The sequence below is a fragment of the Alosa alosa genome, chromosome 6 (genome assembly GCF_017589495.1).
Source record: "Alosa alosa isolate M-15738 ecotype Scorff River chromosome 6, AALO_Geno_1.1, whole genome shotgun sequence".
NCBI lineage: Eukaryota > Metazoa > Chordata > Actinopteri > Clupeiformes > Clupeidae > Alosa > Alosa alosa.
Genome location: NC_063194.1, coordinates 17,275,004 through 17,298,551, shown reverse-complemented (window position 1 = coordinate 17,298,551; position 23,548 = coordinate 17,275,004). Strand labels below are relative to the sequence as shown.

Here is a 23,548-nt window from a genome sequence, read left to right as displayed (position 1 = left end):
CTCATCCCTCTTTCTCTCTCTCATCCCTCTGTCTTTCCCTCCCTCTTTCTCTCTCTCATCCCTCTGTCTATCCCTTGCTCTGTGTCTGTTACTTTTCTCCAAGTCACTACTACAGTCTACAGTACACCCTGCTGACTCATAGGACTACACGACTTCATCCCTCCTGGAGCCCTAAAATATCCCTTTACACTCCTCCACTCACCTCTCTCTCTCTCTCTCTATCTCTCTCAGTCGCACGTGCTCTCTCTCTCTCTCTTCCCCTCTCTCTCTCTCTCAGACGCACGTGCTCTCTCTCTCTCTCCTATCTCTGTCGTTTTCTTGACAGGCATCAGCTGCCCTGTCGGGTTGAGAATGAAAGGTGGGGAGATAGAGAGCGGCTAAGACACAGAAATAGGGCAAGGCAGAGGGAGGCTGAATGAGAGTGATAGAGAGACGGGCGGGGGTCGGAGAGAAGTACTTCTAATTCAACGAGACAAGCTGTGTTTCCGTGGAAACGAGGTTTCCATCGAAACGGTCCTGTTGGAGATGTCATTAGAGCAATATCGAAACGAAAATATCACCTCAAATGCATTCGACAAACATGCACACGTTCACATGTTTTAACACACACATACAGTCCCACACACGCCCCTATAAACATACACCTGAGGCAGATCACAGTTGTACGCTATGCAAAACATTCTATTCCACCCCATTGAACAGGTGTAGCCGATGGGAGTGACAGAGTAGTAAACCTCAATAAAACACAACACCACCTCCCCTTGAAACCTTAGCTCTTTCAAAATGCCATTACCTAGCGCCAAATAACACACAATGAATCAATACGAAAGTACCGAATCAGATAAACTAACCCAAATACCATGCCTTCAACTGAAATGATGGAAAAACAATGCCCCCCACACACAATAACACACACACACACACACACACACACACACACCAGGTCAGAAACAAAACCATTCATAATGTGGGCCAATGCAGAGTCCTCTTCAAACCCATTCCAAATGACTACTGTTAAATTACTGTGGGGCTTTGTCCAGCAGCTGCTGTCCAATTCACTACGTACTACATGCTAACTCGAAGCAAAGCCTTTAGGCTTCGGTGCTCAAGCCAAACAATCTCAACCAAATCCTTAACTGAAACAACACAAATATACAGAGGGATGTACTAGTTAACCTGTAAGACACTGCTTTCCCTAGTCATTTTTACTTGATAAAAACAAATAAACAGTTGGTATTGTCTCTGCGCTCTTTTACACAGTTAAGTAGTTTGTCCGGATGACCCCATGCCTTGTGCTGCATGCACAGCTATGAGCACTGAGAGAGACTGAGAGAGGGAGAGTGCTGTGAGGAGGAGTGGTGACAGGTGTGTGACACAGAGAGACAGACAGACTGAGGAGGGAGGGAGGAAAGGAGGGAGGGGAGAGAGTGAAAGAGGGGGAGAGCAGTAAATCTGGTGGAAGGAGGAGGTGCTCTGCTCTCCACAATAAATGTTGTGACGCCTGTTTGTTGTTTACTAGTGTCAGTGTGCGCTGCTCTCTCCCCGTTAGAGGTGTTCTTTCCCCGATGTTCTGTCCCCTTTAAGCCCCTTTGACTTAGCAGCTCAGGCTGCACCACAGAACTAAGGTTTGAGGAGCCACGCAAAAGCTGAATTAACACTAGACTAGTGGCAAATGCAATAGCCCTTTTATTGGGGAATTTTCCATATGTTTGTATGAAATGGATATTGTCTTTAACATATTACAGTGTCCTCCTATGTAGATTGTGAGTCAGCACATGCAGCATTTGCAAGTGTGTGTGTGTGTGTGTGTGTGTGTGTGTCGGTGGAAGCTCTATGTGTCTTCCTGCATGTTGCCTGTTTGTGAATGCCTGTGTGTGGGTGCTCGGTGCAGTGAGTGTGAGTGTGTGTGTGTGTGTGTGTGTGTGTGAGAGAGGCTGTCTTTGCTCTAATTGAGGGGAGCAGGGGAGGGGCGCAGTTTACATTCATCACAGAAGCTCGCTTTGTCTCCTCACCGAGAACGAAGAGTGGTGGGGGGGGGGGTGGAGAGATCTTTCCGTGTGGGTGAGCTTCTGCTATTTTTCACAAGCCAGAGGGTTGCTCCGGAACGAAACTATGGCAACTGGCAGCAAACGGACTTGTGAGGTTTGGGATGTAGGCAGGGCAGGCAGTTCGGTGTCTGTGAGACAGTGTGTGTGAGTGCATTTCAGTGTGTGTGTGTGTGTGTGTGGATATGACAAGTAAATGTAACGGTGTGTCTTATGTGCATGTGTATCTGCAAGTGTAAGTGTGAGAGTGTGTGAGATGAGTGGCTCACAGTTTCAGGTCATGCCAACGCAGGTGAGATGTGGATAAAATGGCACAGTACAGAGTATATATATATATATATATGTGTGTGTGTGTGTGTGTGTGTGTGTGTGTGTGTGTGTGTGTGTGTGTGTATGTGTGTGTATTACACATACTGAAACACAACAATGGAGGGTAGTTCTTGCTGATGTGCAGGCTTGTGCTTATTGCATGAGCTTCTGAGTACACTCATGTCAAAATGTTTGCATGTAGGAATCCACACACATTCTGTTGTTTCTTTCATGAGATGTCAGTGTGTGCATGACAGTATGTGTGGTGTGTGATAAATGGAAGTGTTTTCTTACACAGTACATTATCAGCTATGTGTTTGAGAATGTGTGTGTGTGTGTGTGTGTGTGTGTGTGTGTGTGTGTGTGTGTGTGTGTGTGGGGGTAGGGAGGTGGTTGCATCTGAGTATATGTGCATACACCGTAGACGTGTGTGAGGGTGTGCAGCATGTGGCGTCTATGCACAGCCAGCTTGGCACCGTGCTCATGGGTAATTGACTGAGCACATCTTGTGGTCCTCACTCAGGCCTTCCATCTTTCACACACACACACGCACACACCCACCCACCCCTCTCTCCTCCCCTCCTGCTCTCCGTGAGCCTGTGATCTTTGTGCCACGCAGGAGGTGGAAAGAAAGATGGAGGGATGGGGAGGGGGGTGGACAGGACAGAGGAAGGTCAAACGAGGGAAAATGAAGATGGTGAGACGGAGAGAGAGAGAGAGAGAGAGAGAGAGCAAGGGGCACAGAAGGAGAGCAGAGGGATATTCAGGGCCGGTCAGAAGATGGGACTCAGAGAGTGGCACTGGTGATGGTGAGAGGGGGCGAGACATAACTAAAGAGAACAGGGAGTGGAGCAGGAGGAAGATCTGGGCAGCGAGGGACTTAGAGTGGTCAGAGACAGTGGGATGGGGCAGAACCCAACGCCCTGGTGGCAAGGGCACGGGGCGCGGGCAGTGATAAAGGTAGTGGATCCACCAAAGCTTCCCCCTGCCTATGAATAGATAAGACTCCATTGGCTCCCCATTAAAGACGGCACAGAGGTGCCCGGCAGATAAAAAGCAGCCAGGTCTCTGTGGGGCCAGACCAACTCACAGAGGGAAATGAAGAGAGAGACAGACAGACAGAGAGAGAAACACATGAGAGAAATGAAAGAGGGAGACCAAGAAGAGAAGTGGAGGATGAAAGAGAAAGAGGGAAGCAGAGGAGGAAACAGGGACAGCCGGAGGGAAGAAGATGGAAAAGAGGACAGGGGGGGTGCAAGAGGAGCAGGGAAGGGGCGTGATATGCACCTGTACAGCTGGCAGAAATCTGTCTGCCCCTGAGAGCTGCCAAGACCCGCCAAAATTCTTATGGAGAGGGGGAGAGGGAGAGGGAGAGAGAGAGAGAGAGAGAGAGAGAGAGAGAGAGAGAGAAGAGAGAGAAACAGAGCGGAGAGACAGGAAGATAGAGAGCAGAGGAGGGAAAAGACAAGATTGGTACCACAGAACACAGAGAGAAGGAATGGAATGGAAAGGAAGGCTAGAGCAAGGAACAGGATGGACAGACAGACAAAGAGATAGAATGATAAAAGGAGGAGGATAAATAAGTAGATGAAAATAAGCAGGAATGAGGCAAAGGTATGAATAAACAGAGAGAGAGAGAACGAAAGAGACAGAATAAACAGATAAGATGGGGAAAAGGCCAGAGATATAAAGATGACAGTTGTAACAACATAGGGAGAACAACAACAACAACTACAGCGACAACACGTTCCATTTCTATAGTGCTTTTCTCCACACACTTAAAGTGCTTCACAGTGAAGGGGGAACCTCACTAACCACCACTAATGGTTAGAGAACAGACCCAGAATGCAGAGAGAGAGAGAGAGAGAGCAAGAAGGAGGGATGGAGAAGGAGGGAAAGATTGTAAAAAGTTTAGCAGAGTTAATAAATGTCCACAGTCTAAATGGGCAGAGGGAGAGTGAGTGGAAGGAGAGGGGAAATAGGACATGTATATTTAGGTCTCTCTCTCTCACACACACACACATGCACACTCTCTCTCTCTCTTTCTCTCGAAAGGGGAACACACATGCCCAACTGTCATTTTTTCTTAAACCAGGACAAATAGTGGAGGGAGGAAGACAAAGGAGGAGGCCAAGAGAGAGAAGAAGCTAGAAAACTGAGAAAATGAAGAGCAGAAGCATCATGGACTAATGGTCTGGCTCCAATGGGTGTTTGTGCTTTTGTGTGCTTGAGTGTGTGCGCGTCACTGTGTATGAGCGCATGTATGTGTGTGTAAGCGTGAGTGTGTCTATATGGGTGAGCGTGTGAATATGTGTGTGTGTGTGTGTGTATGTGTGTGTTTGTGTACGTATGCATGAATGAGTGTGTGAGCGTTAGGGTGTGTATATATATATGTGTGTGCATACTGTATGTGGGTGTGTACGTGTGCATATGTGTGTGTGTGTGTGTGCATATGTGGGTGTGTGCGTGTGCATATGTGTGTGTGTGTGTGTTTGTGTGTGTGTGTGTATGCCTGTAACTGTTTTTGTGTGCATCCGTGTATGTCCGAGAACAAGAAAAGGGAACAGTATGGTCTTCCATAAGCAACAGTAGAGGGCGAAGCAGAGAGTTGGCAGTGGCCGCTCCATTCACCGTTTTAATTTCCTTATCGGTTCCAAATGATGGTAATTGTGCCAGTGTTTCACACTGACGTGCTTCCGGGGTGCAGAACAGCACATTACAATAATGGAGCACAGGACCCCTCAGATTAGCCAAACAAAAGGTGCTATTCTATTGGCCTTCATGCCGCATATTAATGGATCATGAAAAAGCAACCCAACGGGCTGGAGAGACCAGAGCAAGAAAAAATGAAAGGGGGAAAGAGAGAAGGGGGGGGAGGACTGGGCATTTGTTCACTTGTGCGTTCCTTCCAGGGAGAAATTGATCCCTCAACAACACCCACTCACCCTCTCCTCAATCCCAGCCCAAGGCAAATGAGTGGCTAGTTGTCCACTGTCCAGATCAAAAGCACAGAACACATAAAACACACACACACACACACACACACACACACACATATATATATAAACACATGCACTATGGCCGTGGGAATAATTGGTCCCTTTGAATTCGTCACTGCACTGTGATTAAATGCTGTGATCGCCTGTGCACTCTCTGTCTCTCTCCCTCCCGCATGACAATTATTACCCCAACTCCCCGTTCAAGCCCCGCCACACGCTCCACTTCCTGCCCCCACAGCTCCATGCTTCTCCACAAACCCCCACCCCCTTCTTGCGTTCTTTTTTATTATACCCCCACGCGCTCGGAAATAGCCCACCACCAGCTAATTTGTGGCTCTGTGGTCACTTCACCAGCAGGATGCCAACTGCAACCTACAGACTGCAACATTACTGCCACAATGCTCATCTGTGGCTGGTCCGACACTGAACCTCAGAGTGACAACTATCAAAATATGAGCATCCATACAGACCTATGACAGAGAGCCGCTCAGACATTTGATCATTCATCATTTAATGTGATGCGTTTAAAATTTGATGGATTCTGACTGGCTGTCAGTGTTTGTGTCATTTACAAAATCACTCTGAAAGTAATGCCCAGACATTGTTCTTAATGTTATTATCGTTATACGCTATTTCCAAAAAAAATGGGATGCTGTGTAAAATGTAAATGAAAACAGAATGTGATAGTGTGCAAATCATGAAAACCCATATTAAGTTGCAGAAAGTACATAGACAACATATCACATGGGGGGCAGCAAAAGGCTGGAAAAGTTGTGCAATGGCAAAGAAAACAAAAGGAGGAACATTTTACGACTAATAAGATTAACTGGCAACACTATTCGGTATAAAAAGAGCATCCCAGAGAGGCCGAGTCTCTGAAGTAAAGATGCTGAGATCTTCATCACTCTGTGAAAAACGGTGTAGACATATAACACAACAAGATAAGAAGGGAAAGAATTTGGGGATTTCATAATCTATAGTACATAAATCCATATTTAGACATCATCTAGAAACGTCGCCATCTTATCAAGGCCTGAGCTCAAATAAGATGGACTAAGGTGAAGTGGAAAACTGTCCTGTGGCTAGACCAACCCAGTGTTATTTCTTTTTTGAAATCATGGACTCTGCATCCTCCAAGCTAAAGAGGAAAGGAACCATCCAACGTGTTAGTGCACAGTTCAAAAGCTAGCAACTGTGATGTTATGGGGCACATTAGTGCCTATTGCATGGCCAGCTTGCACATCTAAAAAAGGCACAATTAATTCTGAATTATTATATGGAGAAGTTTTGAGCAAAATCCAGACAACATCCAACCATCCAGACATGGTCTTCAAGGAAGGCATTGAATATTTCTGGATAAACAATGCCAAAATGCACATATTGCAGCAGAATGTCTCCATAGTTGAAGAATCCAGGTGCTAAAATGGCCGACCTGCAGTCCCATCACATTTGGCGCATCATGAAACGGAAAACACTATTAAGAAGAACCTAGTGTGTTGAGCAGCTGAAATTGTATTGAAACTGTATTGGGCAAAAAATGGGGCAACATCTCATTCTCAAAACTCAAAACAACTTGTCTCAACAGTTCCCAAATCTTTAGAGAATCTTGTAGAGTCCCAACATTTTTTTAAAACATGTTGCTGGCATACAATCCAAAATGAACATGTATTTTCCAAAAAAACAATTATCTGTTTCAACAATTGATATGTTGACTTTGCACTATTCTCATTTAAATATGGTTTACAGCATGGGTGTAGGTTTAGGGTGGGACGCTAGGGACTAGTCCTAATCAATATTTTGAGATGACAAAAATGTCCCCACCAATATTTTAGCGAACTCCTTTGTGCTATTCCGACGGTGACAGTAAAAGAAACACTGTCATTTGATTGGCTGAAACCGAAGGGGGTTTATCTGACACGCACAACAGCGTCAAAGCATAGCATAGGCCTACTTCACTTTGTGGTGACACTGGCAGAAAAGCGAGCGTGTCGGTATAAGTTATCAGGGATGTCTACCAATACATAACCCTAAAAGGCCAGTGTGAAAGATTTGTAATATTCCCTTTGCCCTTCAGCATGCACATTTTGCCCCTTTCGGTGCTTTGTAGATCAGCTATGCCACCAAAGAAGAAAAGGAACATTCAAAACTTTTTCATTATGCAGAGTCTAAATAGGCAAAGTAACATACAAACTGGCAACTGGTGACCAGGCTTTCAAATGTGGATTTTACTGTGGAAAATAGCATTATCTGTTAGGATATTACCCAGGATATTGTCACAGCTAAACCTAGCTTCTGTAATCGTTCAACCAAGGTTAGGAGTCATGTTGAACAAGGGTGTGCTGCAGGACAGTCGCATAAAGCACAGTATAGAAGTCACCATGTCACTGACTGTTAATTGGGCTACCAATCTTGCACTCGCAATAAACAATGGATCCGAGACATTTTCCTGTTCCTGTATTCTGTTTTTGTAGGCTAATGTATTTGTGAATGTAGCCTGCACAATGCAAAGAAATAAAACGAAATAGAAACGAAACGAAAAAGAAATGAACATAGCGAGACACTTATCTCACCTATGATCTCATCCCAGAAAGATTTTCTTTGACTTTGACTTGTTTATTTGAACATTAATTTTATCTAATGACATAACAAACATGATGAATTGAATCTACATATCCTTGCACTATGCAAAACTATTTTCCACTAGCCTAAAACCGTGAGACTGAATTAAGCGTTCTACGCTCCTCTTAAAGTGACAGGCACTCAATTAGACTTACAGACCACAAATGTGATGATATTAAAGAAAAGTTATCATTTAAATATCAATATGATGTATTCAAATTACTAAATATGTTTAGCTATTAGTAATAACAATAAAAAGTTCATATGAATTCCAAAATATGAAAACCTATGACAACCATCACTTTCTGTGTGTGTGTGGAGGGTCAATCAAATTCTATGATTGCCACTGATGTAAATGATCACACAATATTCAATATTACTGATGGCATCAAGGTGGTGGGGGCCCCCAAACCAAATATTTTTTTTTAAATCGCAAAAGGACGACAAAAGTACCGAAAAGACGGCCAAAAGTATCGAAATTGAGATTTTTCACTTGCTATTGGTATTGAAACAATAATGTTGATATCGTGACAACATTCTGCTTTTATTCACATTTTACACAGCCCTCCCAACTTTTTGGAAATGGGGGTTGTACCATACAGTGTGAAATGGCATTCATATGAGCCAGTATGTTATGAGCTAAAACTCTAGTTTGTACGGTTTATTAGTGTGGCAGTGTGGATGGGCCTTCACTGTGGGGCAATGTTGTCCATAAACCGGCACAGACTGGTCCAGGTAAGGAAGTCAGGGGAAGTGTCAGCCAGAAGTTTTTTAGATATCCAGGTAAGAAAGGTGAGGCACTGCCAGTCTTACCACCACCCTTCCCTGCACTCTGACCCCCCTCAGGGCAAGACACGTGTACTCTATCGGATTCCATCAGACTGGCAGGTGTCTGCACTCATGTTGTTTGTGTGTGCGCGAGGGGCATTGAAATTAAACACAGAGCCAGATCCAGACACAGCCGTGGTGCCGGCTAGAGGACGTCACTCTCTGCACTCTGAAGTCGCTTCTGCTTCAAAGCACCTTTAGGTGGGCGGCCCGGGGAGAGGCAAATCATCGGAGCGCCTGCTCATGGCGCGCGCTAATCGCCATTGTTAGCGTTTGCCGTTCCAGGAGCCACGGCGGCGCCGGCATGAATGGTGTCAAAAAAGATTTTCACATCTTCTTCACGCGAGCCGAGTGCCACTCCTCTTACTCACTTCCTTAGACTGCGCGGATGCAGATGTAAAGCCACCCACAGTCTGTCCCTCAATCTCTTGCTCTCTCTCTTTCCCTCTCTACACAGACACAAACACACACACACACACACACACACACACACACACACACACACACACACACACAAACACACACACACACACACACAGCCGCTTACTCTCTCTCCTCACTCTATCATTTCTTAAGAATATCTTCACCCGACAACCTCCTCTCCACATTCACCCACCCATACTCTCCCCCCTCCCCCCTCTTTCCGTCTTCCATCGAGCAGTAATGCACCTGCTCTCCTGCACTCATCCTTCCACTTTTCTCCCCTTCGTCTCTTTTCATTGATACAGATGGGAAGGCTTCTAGTCTTCATCCATCTCCCTCCTCTATTCCCTCCGTCACCTTAATCCCCACACACACACACACACACACACACACACCACCACCAGCCGCTTCTCCAGGAGTGAGGAGTGGAGGCCCGCTGCTTCCCTCTTGTTCCCCACTCCCTTCTCAGCCGGTGCTGCTTTTTCTTCTTACTTACAAAAGTAAGCAATGGATGTTGCCTTGCCAACAGCAGCAGCTTTGGGTTTTATGTGTGCGTGTCGGGCTGTTTGTCTAAGTGTGTGTGTGTGTGTGTGTGTGTGTGTGTGTGTGTGTGTATGTGTGTGGGCAGCCGATAGACAGAATGTGACAGAATAAAAGGTCCAGAACACAGAGTGGAGACACATAATGCCTTTTCTTCTCTGCCACAGATACAAACACATAAACTGCTCCATAATGTATTTATTCTCTCCATCTCTCTTTTTTTCTCTCTCTCTCTCTCTCTCTCTCTCTCTCTCTCTCTCTCTCTCTCTCACTGTTCAGCATTAAGCCCATGTAAAGTTGATCCAGGGGAAGCATTCTCATGTCTGCCCATGTGGGCTGCATATCCACTTTCATGGCCCCAGTATGCTCTGCAGCCCACAGCTCAGCCCTCTGCTTCCCATCCATACCTCTCTTCCCAGAGGAAGCCTGCCACTGCAACCCTGCAGCCCAAAACAACACCCAGTCATACACCCGCAGACTAAGCAGTCCCCCCACCACCAAAACTCATTTTCCGCCAAATTACTCCGACCATTCACTAAGCAAAAACAAGAGCTGCTTAGAGTCAGGTCCAAGAGCAGAATGTGTGAATGCCAGTCAGCGACATTTTCCTTTCTTTTATTTTTTTATTAACCCCACCCCCCGCCCCCCACTCCCCCATCCTCTCCTGGTGTGCTTCTTTTGCAATGAGGTGTAATATGGGGATTTCAGCAGAGGAACATGGGCTTGGCTCCTGGCCTAGGGAATCCATTATCCCGCTCTCTGCAAACAAAAGCCCCCTCATGATCCTGCCACACTCAGGGCACGTATGTTTAATGAATTATATATTTGCACACCACACTTCCTCCTCTGCTCTTTTTTTGAAGGGGGGGGAGAGGGGGGGGGGGGGGGGTCACTTTATGAGTACCAGAACATACATATAAATTTTCCATGGTGGTGGCAGACCCCTGGCTGTGCGTGTGGCTCAGATTTACCGATGCGGCGGGTTAGCGGCGGTCAAAGGTTAATGGGAAGACGGGCGAGAGGGAGGGCCGCTGGAGCAGCCACAGCAGCGGCGCCATGTGACCGGAGTGTGCCGCGCTGTGTACTGCCTGTTCTCTCGCGCCGGTAAAGAAAGGGATATAGATATGCATATGGATTACAGTAGTGTGGCTTGTGTAGTGGATTTGGTGAGAAGGCAGGGAGAGAGATTTATTAACACACCTCCTCTCAACTTCCTCTAAAGCACGCACACACACACACACACACAATGATGCAGTGCCACTGCCCTCAAACCAACATAACCATTAGCGCACAAAACTACCAACGCATAAAACACCAGCTTTCCCGGATGCTCAGAGCTAATTTCAGGCATTTTTCCCACTAGCCTTGCACAACATTTGTACAGCTGGATTTTTGGAAGATGGGTGAACAGAATAAAAGTTGATTATCCTGCAAAAAAATGAAGTTCTGGGCAGAACAGCAAGGTCCAAATGGGCAACTCCGGCTTGCTAAGATAAAGCAGCAGCAGATTGCTCTATCCCATTATCCATGGCTACAGTGAATGAGATGAGAGAGAGAGAGAGAGAAAAGAGATGGCACTGGGCCATGGCTGGAGTCTATGGCACACACTCTCTTTCTCTCTCTCACTCACTCTCTCTCTCTGGCAACTGATAGACATTTACTGCGCGTGGCCGCTGCATACTGTGCCGAGACTCCCAGGATGCTGACGTCAAGGATTTTACTTTTTACCTTTAATTTTTATTATTATCCATTATCTGTCATCTATCACCTACCACTATTATTAAACAGGGAACATAGCGTACATTACCTTCACTGCATTCCCCTTTCTTATTGTCTGCTATCTCTCATTTTTTTCCACCTCCTGTGTCTTTTCATTTATGGAGGTCAAACACTGTGGGCGAGGCCAGTGGCTGTCACTGACTGGACCACATCCCAAAGGCAAAATGCTTAAGCACTGCATCTTTTCCTTCAGCCAGCATTGGAGTGCAACACAAATAAAACACAAATCTAGACGGAGAGATGGGTCACTACAGCTATTACTTCTCCCCCCCTTCCACACACACACACACACACACACACACACACACACCAGTGTTTCCCATACATTGACCTATTTGTGGCGGCCCACCACAATATCAACATTGACCACCACACAATGATTTTCCAGGTTGTACTAAATTGTGCTTAAATCTGGTTAGCATCATAACCACCCTGCGCTGATTTATTAAAAACTGCTGCATTCAAGTTAATTCTGCAAACCTACCACCACAAATAGAATTTAATTCTGTGGGAAACACTGCACACACACACACACACACACCAAGTTCTTCAGGGAATCAGGGGCGCATGTTATCTACCTCTATCAATCCACTGATGTATATTTCAGAGGCATTGCAGGGCATTGTTACCTTGGCAGCCATGATCATGGAGGAGCCCCCTCGGATGCCCAGGATGGGGATGTGCGTCTGGGCAGAGATGAAGTCCAGGATCTGGGCGATGGCCTCCTGGTCGGTGTCGTCGCCAAACACCACGCCCTGCAGCCAGTGCTCGGTCATGAGGTCGCAGATGCTCTTGATGATGCTCTTGGGGTCAGTCTCATTCATAGTGAGAATCTCCACGTTGGGCGCCAGCTTCATGTGCTGGAAGAAGTCGTCCTTGTCTCGTGCGCCCGCCAGCGCCACCTCGCTCGAGTTGCCCACCAGCACCACGGCGATGCTCAGGCCCTGCATGATGCGCGGCAGCACCGGGTACGCCGGCGGGTGGTGCCCGTGCGACAGCGGGGGGATGTAGTGGGCCACCGCACCCCCACCGCCGCCGGCCCCACCGCCGCCCTTGTCCCGCCGCGAGTGGCAGGTGGGGGGCAGCAGCAGCAGCAGCAGCAGCAGGCACAGCAGCAGCCCCGGGAGCCGGCGCGAAGCCGGGCGGCAGGAGGGAGGGCGAGAGGCGGGTGCCGGCCGCGAGGAGACGTCGGCGGCAGATGCGGGCCGGTCGGACGGGCACGGGGCCCGCCTTTCCTGAGAAGCTCGAGGACCACAGCCGCCACGGACAGGCATGGTGGAGGAGGAGTGTGAGTAAAATCCCTGCAAGGAGATTGAAGAAGAGAAGAGAAGAGAAGAGAAGAGAAGAGGGAAATAAGAGTTTAAGAAGGTTAATGAAGCTGGATATACTGACTGGGATGGGTGCAAAACATACATCAACCTATGTCAACAAGAACATATTCACAGTTTTTTACAATTGACTTGACACTTGTCAGTCTGTCAGTGCAAAGTTGCCTTGATAGAAAATGTATTCAACCACCTTTTATTTCAAAATTCATGAATGCCTCTCTCAGTGTTCACCTCCAACTCTGAACTACTACTTGTACAGTACTGTCCGTGCTGTTGCACTTACTGCACTGAGAGTGAAAAGACCTGCACACCTGCTTGTTATAGTGTACCACAAAAGTGTCACCATAGAGCTGTCATGCCACAATCCAGATTTACATAGTCAGTTTTGTTCATGGCAGCATGGGTCACGTTTGGGTGAAGTATGATGTTGTTGGTATGACTGGTTAACGTTTTCAGGAACATTCAAGAGTGAAAATGCTTGTAAAAAATCTATAGGCTGAATCAGGGAAGGGGATGGAGGGATGGATGGATGAATGTGAGAGGGAGAGTAAGAGAAAGAGACCTGTGGTGAGAAAGGAGAGGTTAAAGGAGAGGTTAAATCAGTGGAAGAGAAATGGGCAGAACAAATGTGTATGACATGTATAAATAGTGCATGAACACGCACACTTGGAAACAGGGTGTATGTACACTCACACTGATCAATATTTCATGAGAAATGTCTTGAGCCTGATGTCTTGAGGCTTAATGGTCTTTATTATGGATGATATAAACTCTCCCAGTGGATAGGATGGGTGTTCGGGGGCACCTGACAGAGGGCGGGAAACAGAGAAGGCAGGGGGAAGGTGTTTGGGGTGCCAGGGGTGGTGTTTGGGGTGCCAGGGGAGGTGGTTGGGGTGCACGGGAGGTGGTTGGGGTGCCAGGGGAGGTGTTTGGGGTGCCAGGGGAGGTGTTTGGGGTGCAGGGGGAGGTGTTTGGGGTGCCAGGGGAGGTGTTTGGGGTGCACGGGAGGTGGTTGGGGTGCACGGGGAGGTGGTTGGGGTGCCAGGGGAGGTGGTTGGGGTGCACGGGAGGTGGTTGGGGTGCCAGGGGAGGTGGTTGGGGTGCAGGGGGGAGGTGGCTGGGGTGCCAGGGGAGGTGTTTGGGGTTCACGGGGAGGAGGAAGCACGGGACAAGGGAAGAAATGGGAGTAAAGAGAAAAGGAGGATGGGAGCAGCAGAGGCGGAGCAAGGAGTTAAAGAAAAAGAGGAGTGAGAAGAGATGGGGGGAGAGAGAAAGAGAGAGAGAGAGGGCTACTTTCTGACTGGCAGATGGGCCTGACAGCATGAGTGACATGGTGGTGGGGGAAGCACAGATATGCCGCCTGCCTCTGAAAATTGATTAAGAGATTGGCGCAAGTGCAGATGTCACGGGTGGCTGACACACACACACACACACACACACACACACACACACACACACGTGTGTAGAAATCTTTAAGGACTACTGAGCTGAAACACTGGTCCACCATAACTGATACATTACAATCATCATCACACTTTGCAAACACAATGCTGAGGTTTCAATGTTACAGTTATGCACTGTGGGCTCCTTACACATCTGAGGCATCTGTACACTAAAATAACATCTAAAGCCATTATTTGATACCAAGAGAGATATTTTCTTTGTGTTTTATTCATTACAACTGCACTGATACTCAAATGTAATACATTAACTAAGAAAGCATTGCGTGATAATAGATGTTATTTATTTTCATGCAGACTACAGTTCTTGTGAGAGGAGGCTGATCATGATGTAAGTTGCACAGAACAAGAAACAATGAGGCAAAGAAGAACAGAAAACAGCAGGGGCCAGCAAGAAAGAACTGCTCACAGTTTGCCCAAACATATCTGTGTGGGGGTGTGCATGTGTATGTGTGTGAGAGAGTGGTATGGTTGTGTGTGTGTGTGTGTGTGTGTGTGTGCGTGCGTGTGTGTGTGTGTGTGTGTGTGTGTGTGTGTGTGCGTAATTGTGTCTGTCAGCCTGAGCCTAATTACACAAAGAGGTGAAACAAAAAACTGTAGGACAGAGTGTGTGAGTTGTAGTTACGTGTGCTTGAGTGTGCACACGTGCGCTTGAGCTGTTTAGAAAAATACGGGAAACCTCCTCAGAGACAAAAAGTTTTTTTTTTTTTAAGATTAAGAGAAAAACAACACAGAGGGGAGAAAGAGAGGAGAGCTGGTGATTGTAAGCACACGGCAAGGAGGTGTGTGGGGGGACGACAAAAAGCCTTCTTTAGGAGAACTAATTGCTGGAGGTTTGTCAGAGCTAATTACAGGTCCCTGTGTTAATTGTCAATTGCACACTCTAAGGGAGGAGAGGGGGAGAGAGGGATGGGGAGGGGGTGGAGGGATGGAGAGGGGGAGAGAGGGATGGGGAGGGGTGGAGGGACAGAGGAGGGAGAGGTGGAGGGGAAAAGAAGAGACGAGATTCAGCGAGTGAGCGAGTGGGAGAGAGAGAGAGAGGCAGAGAGAGGCAGAGAGAGGCAGAGAGAGGCAGAGAGACAAGAGGGACTCAGAACAGAGGTAAAGAAAATGCACCAATGCGGATGAACGTATAAAGAAGGCAGAGGGGGAGGAGAGAGGGATAGAAAGGACAACCGAGGAACAGGGAATCAACATGAAGGCTAAAACCAGCACAAATGGGCAAGTGTCGGGAGGGAAAAAGAGTGATTATTGTTATTACAAGTACAGGGAAAGAAGCTACGGAGGAATGTGCTAGGATAGCAGGAGGGACAAGGCAAAGAGAATGAGGGGGGAAATGCTTTCTTTCAATCTGTACCACTCCGGCAGCACTCTGTTTCCATGGCAACAATTAAAATAGGCCTCTCCACATAGTGTTGATGGACACTGAGATACACTCATATACGCAAGAACTCTCGTATAAGCACACACACGTAGATACAGTTTGCAGCAGACACTGACCAGGCAACACACACACACACACACACACACACCTGCATGTTGTATGCACACTGACTGATAAGCACTTGATAGGTCCTTGAAGAAAGTGCAGTTAACACACAAAGAAATAGTCCAGCAGTACATTATAAACACATACATACAACACATACACATAACACACAACACACACACACACACACACACACACAAGGTGCTTAAACGTACAGTAATAAAATCTCACACATGATTAAATGCAAGCACACACACACCGAATACACAACAAGCAGTTCCATCACATATCAACAATGACACTACCCACAGTAAATCATCTGTTTTACAAGCAGCTGTAATCACTGCCATTTCACAGTATGCTGCTTTTGTGAGGCTCAGGATCTACCTCTAGCATTTTATGAAATTCCACACATTCACACATTGATTCACACAGCTCATCTAATACACTTTTACTGCCACCAGACACACTGCACCTATGGAATGGTGGGGCAAAAGCAGTAGAAAACACACACATACACACATACATGAACTCCTCACACACACACACACTCAGACGGCAGCCTTGCCACAGCCTGGACGCTACTTTGAGTAGGTCAACACAGTCTCTGCTCAGCAGCATAGAAAAACAACCAGCCAATTAGCAACAGCAAACAGCAAGCGTCCACAGATGGTTACCACCACCCCCCACTCAAAACAACAACAACAAAAAAAAACACAGGCTCACCTACATGACACAGAGAAATACATATTTCATCTAAACATATCAACACACACATACACACACACACATCTTTACACACACCTATGTGCAAGTATGGAGGAACATAATTACAGGTAGACTGTGCTTTTTGACTGACTGAGACATACATACACACACACACACACGCTTTGCAACACAATGCAAAAAAACATGCAATAAGTCCACCTTTATGACCGATAAAAGTGTCCAATTGTCATTAACGTGGGGCGCGGCCAACACGGCTCATATGCTGTACACTACGAGAGTTATATGAGGCATGACGCAGATATTACAGCTCTGTAATTGGGCCCCTGCGTCAAGGATGAATCACACAATTACTGCAGACATCAGGGGCCAGGGGGCGCGCACACACACACACGCGCACGCACGCACACACGCACACACACATACGTATACAACGGCACGTGCTCATACGCTTATAGACACGGTAAAGGACACATACACATTCACACATGATACGATTGAACCCACACATGTTCTGAATATTATGTGAATAATGAACTGATTAGTGAACACACACACACACACACACTATTATGACATTTCAGTGCTTTCCTCTTTCCCTTCCATCCCACGTAAAGACTTATGCAAATTACTTATAAGTCAATCGCATTTACCTGCAAAATGATGTCATAGCTCCCTGGCATTTGGCTGCTTAGTAATTACTACATGTCATCGCTGGCATTTAAAAAGCGCACAGCGTGCACAGTTGATTGAGATCCACCCTAACTTGCATACCGCCGCATGGTCTTTATTTGGTGCACTTCAAGTTGGCTACGCCTCAGGATCACAGCCGAGGGTTGAACCGTGTCCTGGGAAACCACAGGGCCAGCCTTGTGCTTGAAGAAACAACACACGCGAGGAGGAGAGATCAGAGTAAACAGAGAGGCCTTTGATTTGAAAAGAGTAGAGAGTCGGGGAGAAAGAGAGAAATAGTAGAGAGTAGGGGAGAAATAGTAGAGAGTAGGGGAGAAATAGTAGAGAGTAGGGGAGAAATACTAGAGAGTCGGGGAGAAAGAGAGAAATAGTAGAGAGTCGGGGAGAAAGAGAGAAAGGAGAGGAAACTGAAGAGAATCACTGCCTGCCGGCTGGCTGGGAGTCTGACGGGATCCAGGGGTGGGGGGTGAGGTGATTGACGCTGAGAAGCGGCCACTCCGGTCCAGCTCATTAGCATGCTTGCCAGAGCGTACCATACATTCGCATGACTACTGAGAGCCATTGAGAGGCATAATGGTGTCTATTTCCAGGGACAGGACATTTGGAGTGTGTAGATCTCTCTCTCTCCCTCTCACTATCTCTGTCCTAATATTTCTCTTCTGATGAAAAGAACCCTGGTTGGTGGGTCGTGATATAAGCATGCATATACAAAGAAAAAACAATGGCCAGTATTTTTTTTCAACGGCTCATGGTGGTATTTAAAAAGACATGATGGGCACCAGAAACAACAATATCACTTTTTTTTTTATTCAAGGTGAGATAATGACACCACAATTACACATGCTTAAAATATTCAATGTGGACATAGTAAAATAACAAATAAATACTGCATATTGATTCACAGCTAACTGTGTTCCGGTTAATTGCAGATTGATCGGACACAATTGAAAACAGCATGACTGAGGGAAAATAAACAAGCATTATTGCCGCTTGGAATGATTTAAAAAAAAAATGCATTAAGACCCCATATTACTGCATTAAATGCTAATAGCCTACAGGTATTAAAAAAAAAAATTCGACAAATAGCCTGAGTCTCACAAATGCTTAAATATGATGTAGGTGTTGAGACACAACAAATAACAACAAATAAACTGCTTTAGCCTGAACTCTCCCTGGAGCCATTTTATTTACAGCTACTTCCTCCTGGAGAGCAAGGAACACAGGACGGACTCAGGGCTTTAGATCCGTCTCTGTGATGCCAGTCTCACTCTTCTGTATACAAACTGACTGTGTGTGCTACATGCATGTGTGCGTATGTGGGTGTGTGTGAGAGAAAGAGACAGTGTGTGTGTCTGTTTGTGTGAGTGTGTGTGTGTGTGCGTGCGTGCAAGAGAGAGAGAGAGACAGTGTGCGTGTGTGTGTGTGTGTGTGTGTGTCCATGTCCCCATCACACTATGTGTGCTTGTGTGTGGACATGCGTTGCTGACTCTGCTGCTCAGTCAGTGCACCACAGAGTAGCAAAGGAAACCGGGGTGACCCCTCACTCGTGCCAGTAGCTGCCCTGTAATCACTTTAAATGTGTTTTATTGACAGCTTTTCACAGATTAGGGCCGCGGTAATCTGTCCTCCTCTGTCCATCTCATTTCAAGATGTTATTTTTGGACCCTGTGTCCTGTCTTTTGGATTAGGTAGGTGTGAGGCAGTGGTTTTGTATAATGTGCGTGTGTATGTGTGTGTCTGTGTGTGAGCATGAGTGTGTGTATGTATCTGTGTGTGTGTGTGTGTGTGTGTGTGTGTGTGTTCATGAGTTTGTGCATGTGTGTGTGTGTGTGTGTGTGTGTTGTCAAAGATAGGGGGAACTATGTGAGTGTGAGTATGTAAATCCTGTGTGTTTTTGTTTACCTTTACATGTATGATTGTGTTGTATGTGTCACTGCATGACAAGGAACAAAGATTTACCTGAAATACATAAAACAAAGTTTGGAAACTCTAAAGATAGATTTACAAAGACAGACTGAAGAACTTGGCAAGGTGGTGGTGCATCATCCCAAAGTGACTGATCATCTCACAACGGAAGGTGGCTTGACATCTGCTCTGACTGGAGAAACACGTCAGTCACAAACGACAACCGATAACAGCTAAACACATTCAGCCAACACCAAAGCCCACCTTCCACATTTAAACCCTCATCACTCCCACCTACCTGCAACACAGCCCAAACATAGACACTGGTCCTCACCCCAAAAAATAAATATCAAAGCGACATGGCCACAAATCCTATTTGAAATATCAAAGTAACACTGCCAAAAGACATGATAAAACATGTAAGCAAACAAAACACTATTTCTATCACTGTGCAAGCTTTGAAAATCCACTTGCACAACAACAGAGAAATGCCATTAATCCAACCTTGTTACCTCAGCAGTTCACTGTTCGCTCATCAATCTCTGGCCCGTAAATAAGATGCCACTCTGTGGCTGCTCACATGTTGATGACCCCAAGAGCACAACAACCATGTCCTAATGCACCCTGATAGGGCTAGGTTTTGCTACAGTGCACGGCCATATATAAATCTATCATTTAATAGGCACTTTCATCAGGTACAAAAAGTGAATACTTATATACACATGCTTTTATAAATCCATGTATGTGCTATTAAGGTCAGTGTTAACTTCCAAGATACTTCAGCAATGGTTCAATTTGACTGTTTGACAATACCTTCACAAAGCTTCTAAAAAGCAGAAAAATCAGCTAAAATCGTTTCATTTTCATTTTTGGACACATTTCACGAGAACTACAAACAAGACAAGACAACAAACAAGAACTAACTCACAAAGCTGACAGATGTTACAAACATATAACAGATATAAATGCACAGCTATACTTGTGCATCATGTCCTAAATGTGTCAGATTTTACGACAGATGTTACAAACATATAACAGATATAAATGCACAGCTATACTATCCTAAATGTGCCAGTTTCTAGGACAGATCTAGTGTTTACACATTCAATTTTACAACCTTTTAGTTTACGTATCATAACATGATGGCAACACTAAAGCAAAAAGTAGCATGTTCCACTCATAACAGAAGAGATAACACCACAGTAAGCACTTCACAATTTTGTGCTGTACTTGTCTGAAATCTTGTGATCGCTTTAAGCACCGCACATATATTCTCACACTTTTTTCTGCAAGGTCAACACTATCTTACAACTGGCATGGGACTAGCTAGCACGTCTGTCTTCCTCAAGCCCTGGGCCTAGGCTCTCCAGCTCAACCAATGACAGGGCTCCCCGCAGTGATAACGACACCTGGGAGCTCGTCCCAGTGGATGCCCTGTGTTTAATCCCACCCCCGTCTCCGCCCACCCGGCTCTGCAGCGACAGCACGCTGGAGCCATGACAAATCTAGAAGTGCGGCGACAGTACTCCTCTTCTTCCTTCCTCCTCCTCCTCGTCTACCTCCTCCAGCGCTATAAGCACCTCGGCGACTCTGCCGTCTACTGCACGAAATGTGACAGCTCCACAATATTGATCAGGCGATGAAGAAGCTGCACTGAAGTGTTAGAGGAGGTTAAATGGTGCAGCCACAGGGTTCAAACTTTGAAGTGAGACAAAAAACAACATTTTCATATAGGAATAAATTCCTTATTATCCTATAATGTTTTTACCACTTGCACAGCAACTGTTCACATAGGTTTAACAATCACCGATGCCATTATGGGTTTTATCAGACGTACTGTAAATCAAATGTACATGTACATTTAAATGTAAATATAAACGTACATGTAAAATACTAAATAATTGCTCAAAAATTCAGTTAGCAAAATAACAGCAAAATACATAACTGTATTTGTCCAATGACCTATGCATTAGATTTTTCCCCATGAAGTAATCAGTGATATCTCCATGAATGGTGGTACATTGGGAGAAAAGTTACTCAGTTTGCAATTGCCAAGTGACAATACATACACTTCCTCTTCAGCACCCCCGGCAGTGGCAGGTTACTTCCTGTGCCTCCTGTCAAACCACATCAGCAGTGCGCTGGCCTTTCATTGGAGCACATCAAACGCAACCTCAATTTCATTACAATCCAACTATGTTGTCAAAGGGCTAGGAGCATGCTGAGGAAACACTGGAGACATTTCAAGGGCATTTCACACTGATTAACCTCTTTATGCAGTTCCAGGCACACACGCCTTATGGCAGAAAACTGAGCCCACCTGAAAATCTTCCTTTGCAATAAAAGCCTTCTTCCCTTTCACTCTTTTTTATTTGTTCTCCATGCAATGCACAAGACTGCTGGCGAAGTTTATTTCTCCCTGGGAGTCAGGGGTTGGGGGAATGAGGGGGCACTTAAATTTGCATTGTGATCAATGGAGTGACAGCAACACCTCCAATTAAGAGCCCCTTATCATCCCGCCAGCCTGCCTGTGCCAGCCGCATCAAGGTTCAGCCGGCATTCAGCATTTTCGGGCATGCAAGTCAAACAAACGAGTGTGTGTGAGAGGGGGAGAGAGAAAGCAGGAGAAAGAGAGACGGCAGAATGGTATCCACCAGCTCAGGGCATCTCCTCTGGTACATTCATACCTTCTCTCTCAGGGTCTATGTCAGCCCCAGACACAGACACGAAAAGGTCATGAATTAGAAATAAAGCCGGGCTCATAAAGACATGTTGTCGAGTTTCAGCCTGCTGGTAGTTTTAAAAGCAGCCTTTAAGAAACACTGTAAAATGTGTAAATATATTCATGGGTTCCACCTTTTTTTATCATGGCTTCTTTTTTTTTCATTTCTTTATCTACAAGAGCTCTCTTTAAAAAAAAAAAAGTGAAATAAGGGAAACATTTTCTGGGAAATGAGCTAAATCGCCTATTCGTTTTATGTGCCGATGTGAGATAGCGTTTAACTGAATGGGCTGAGATCGCTGAGGCAAAAGTCGGCAGATTTATAAGAATCCATTTTTCACTGGAACTGTAATGCAGAGCGTTCATGTGCTTCACAGTGTTCAAATGAAGCACTCCGCTACTGCAGCAGGAGGCTGGAATGCAGACAGGAGTTCTAATGTGATTCAACAGCCTGTACATGTGTGTAGACATCAATGACATACCCACAGATACAAAACTCACCAAACACTCACAGATGTGAAGCACGGTTGCATTGAACTGAGACGCCTGCTCGAATTAAACTGGTATGGAACAGACTAACAAGTGTGCGTTCAATCAAAGCACATGCATTATTAATTCAAATGAATCCATTATTGTGAGCATTTTAAGATTGTCTAAGAAAATGCTGCTGAGTGAATCCAATATTTGTACAAGTGTTCAAGTATTTCTTAGTATTTCCAGTTGAGTAGATTTATAGGGGGGCTTACCCCCACCCTGTGGTTCAGTCCACATCCATTCATGCCAGAGCTCTCTTGATGCTCTCCTCAGTATCTCTGCCTTCCCCTCCTTTTCCCCTTTGCGAACACTTCAGCTATTTTACAACATCATCAAGAGCATGGCCGCCAACCGGAGAGACAAATTTGCTGGACGGCCATGATGTTTTATTCAGTCACAGCTGAATTCAATTCATAACATGGGCCAGACTGATTCACAGTTTTAATTAAAAACCAGCTTCAGTGGCGGTTGTAACATCCTGATTTATGAAGACTCGACCCCCATCCAGCGCTTAAGTGATGACTCCAGGGAGGTTGGGGGAAAGAATGAAGGTGCCGGGGGTGCAGAATTTACCCCCATAAGAACACTGCAGGGTTTGTTTCTAGCTGCCTAGTTGCCAGGTAGCACAAACAGCCTGACAGCTTCCACAGTAGGACACATAAGGGAGAATTCAATCCCATATACACTCTTAATATCAATGCAAGAGAGGGTGTATGTCAGAATATAAACGCAGGAGTTTATATAACAGCTTCCACAGTTATATATATATGATGTGATATATATATGATGTGATATATATATATATATATATATATATATAAGGGAGAATTCAATCCCATATACACTCTTAATATCAATGCAAGAGAGGGTGTATGTCAGAATATAAACGCAGGAGTTGGCAGGGAATGGCCAGCGTAGCAGAATTCACTAGACCTGATGGAATTTGCTTTGGCCCTGACAGTAATGTTGAAGTTGTGTCACTCTCTCATTTAAATCACAGCACCACTGAAATCCCCCGATACACACAGATTTTAATTAAAAAATGCCAGAGAGAGCGAGTGTGCCTGTGTGTGCGGGAGAGAAAGAGAGCAGTGGGGAAGAGAGGATGGAGGAAAGCAGGAAAGAGAGGGAGGAGAGAGAAACAGAAGT

The 23,548-nt window shown here is 45.7% G+C and overlaps 1 protein-coding gene and 1 long non-coding RNA gene across 3 annotated transcripts in view; both read right to left on the bottom strand.

Moving 5' to 3' along the window:
* Positions 1 to 23,548, bottom strand: part of LOC125296280 — a 313,747-nt gene that overhangs the window by 137,210 nt on the left and 152,989 nt on the right. The gene's annotated exons all lie outside the window — the stretch shown is intronic.
* Positions 1 to 23,548, bottom strand: part of LOC125296268 (glutamate receptor ionotropic, NMDA 2B) — an 86,826-nt gene that overhangs the window by 46,439 nt on the left and 16,839 nt on the right. The window contains 1 exon segment of the mRNA XM_048246081.1: positions 12,172 to 12,843. Within this exon segment, the coding sequence (XP_048102038.1) occupies positions 12,172 to 12,843 (672 nt within the window).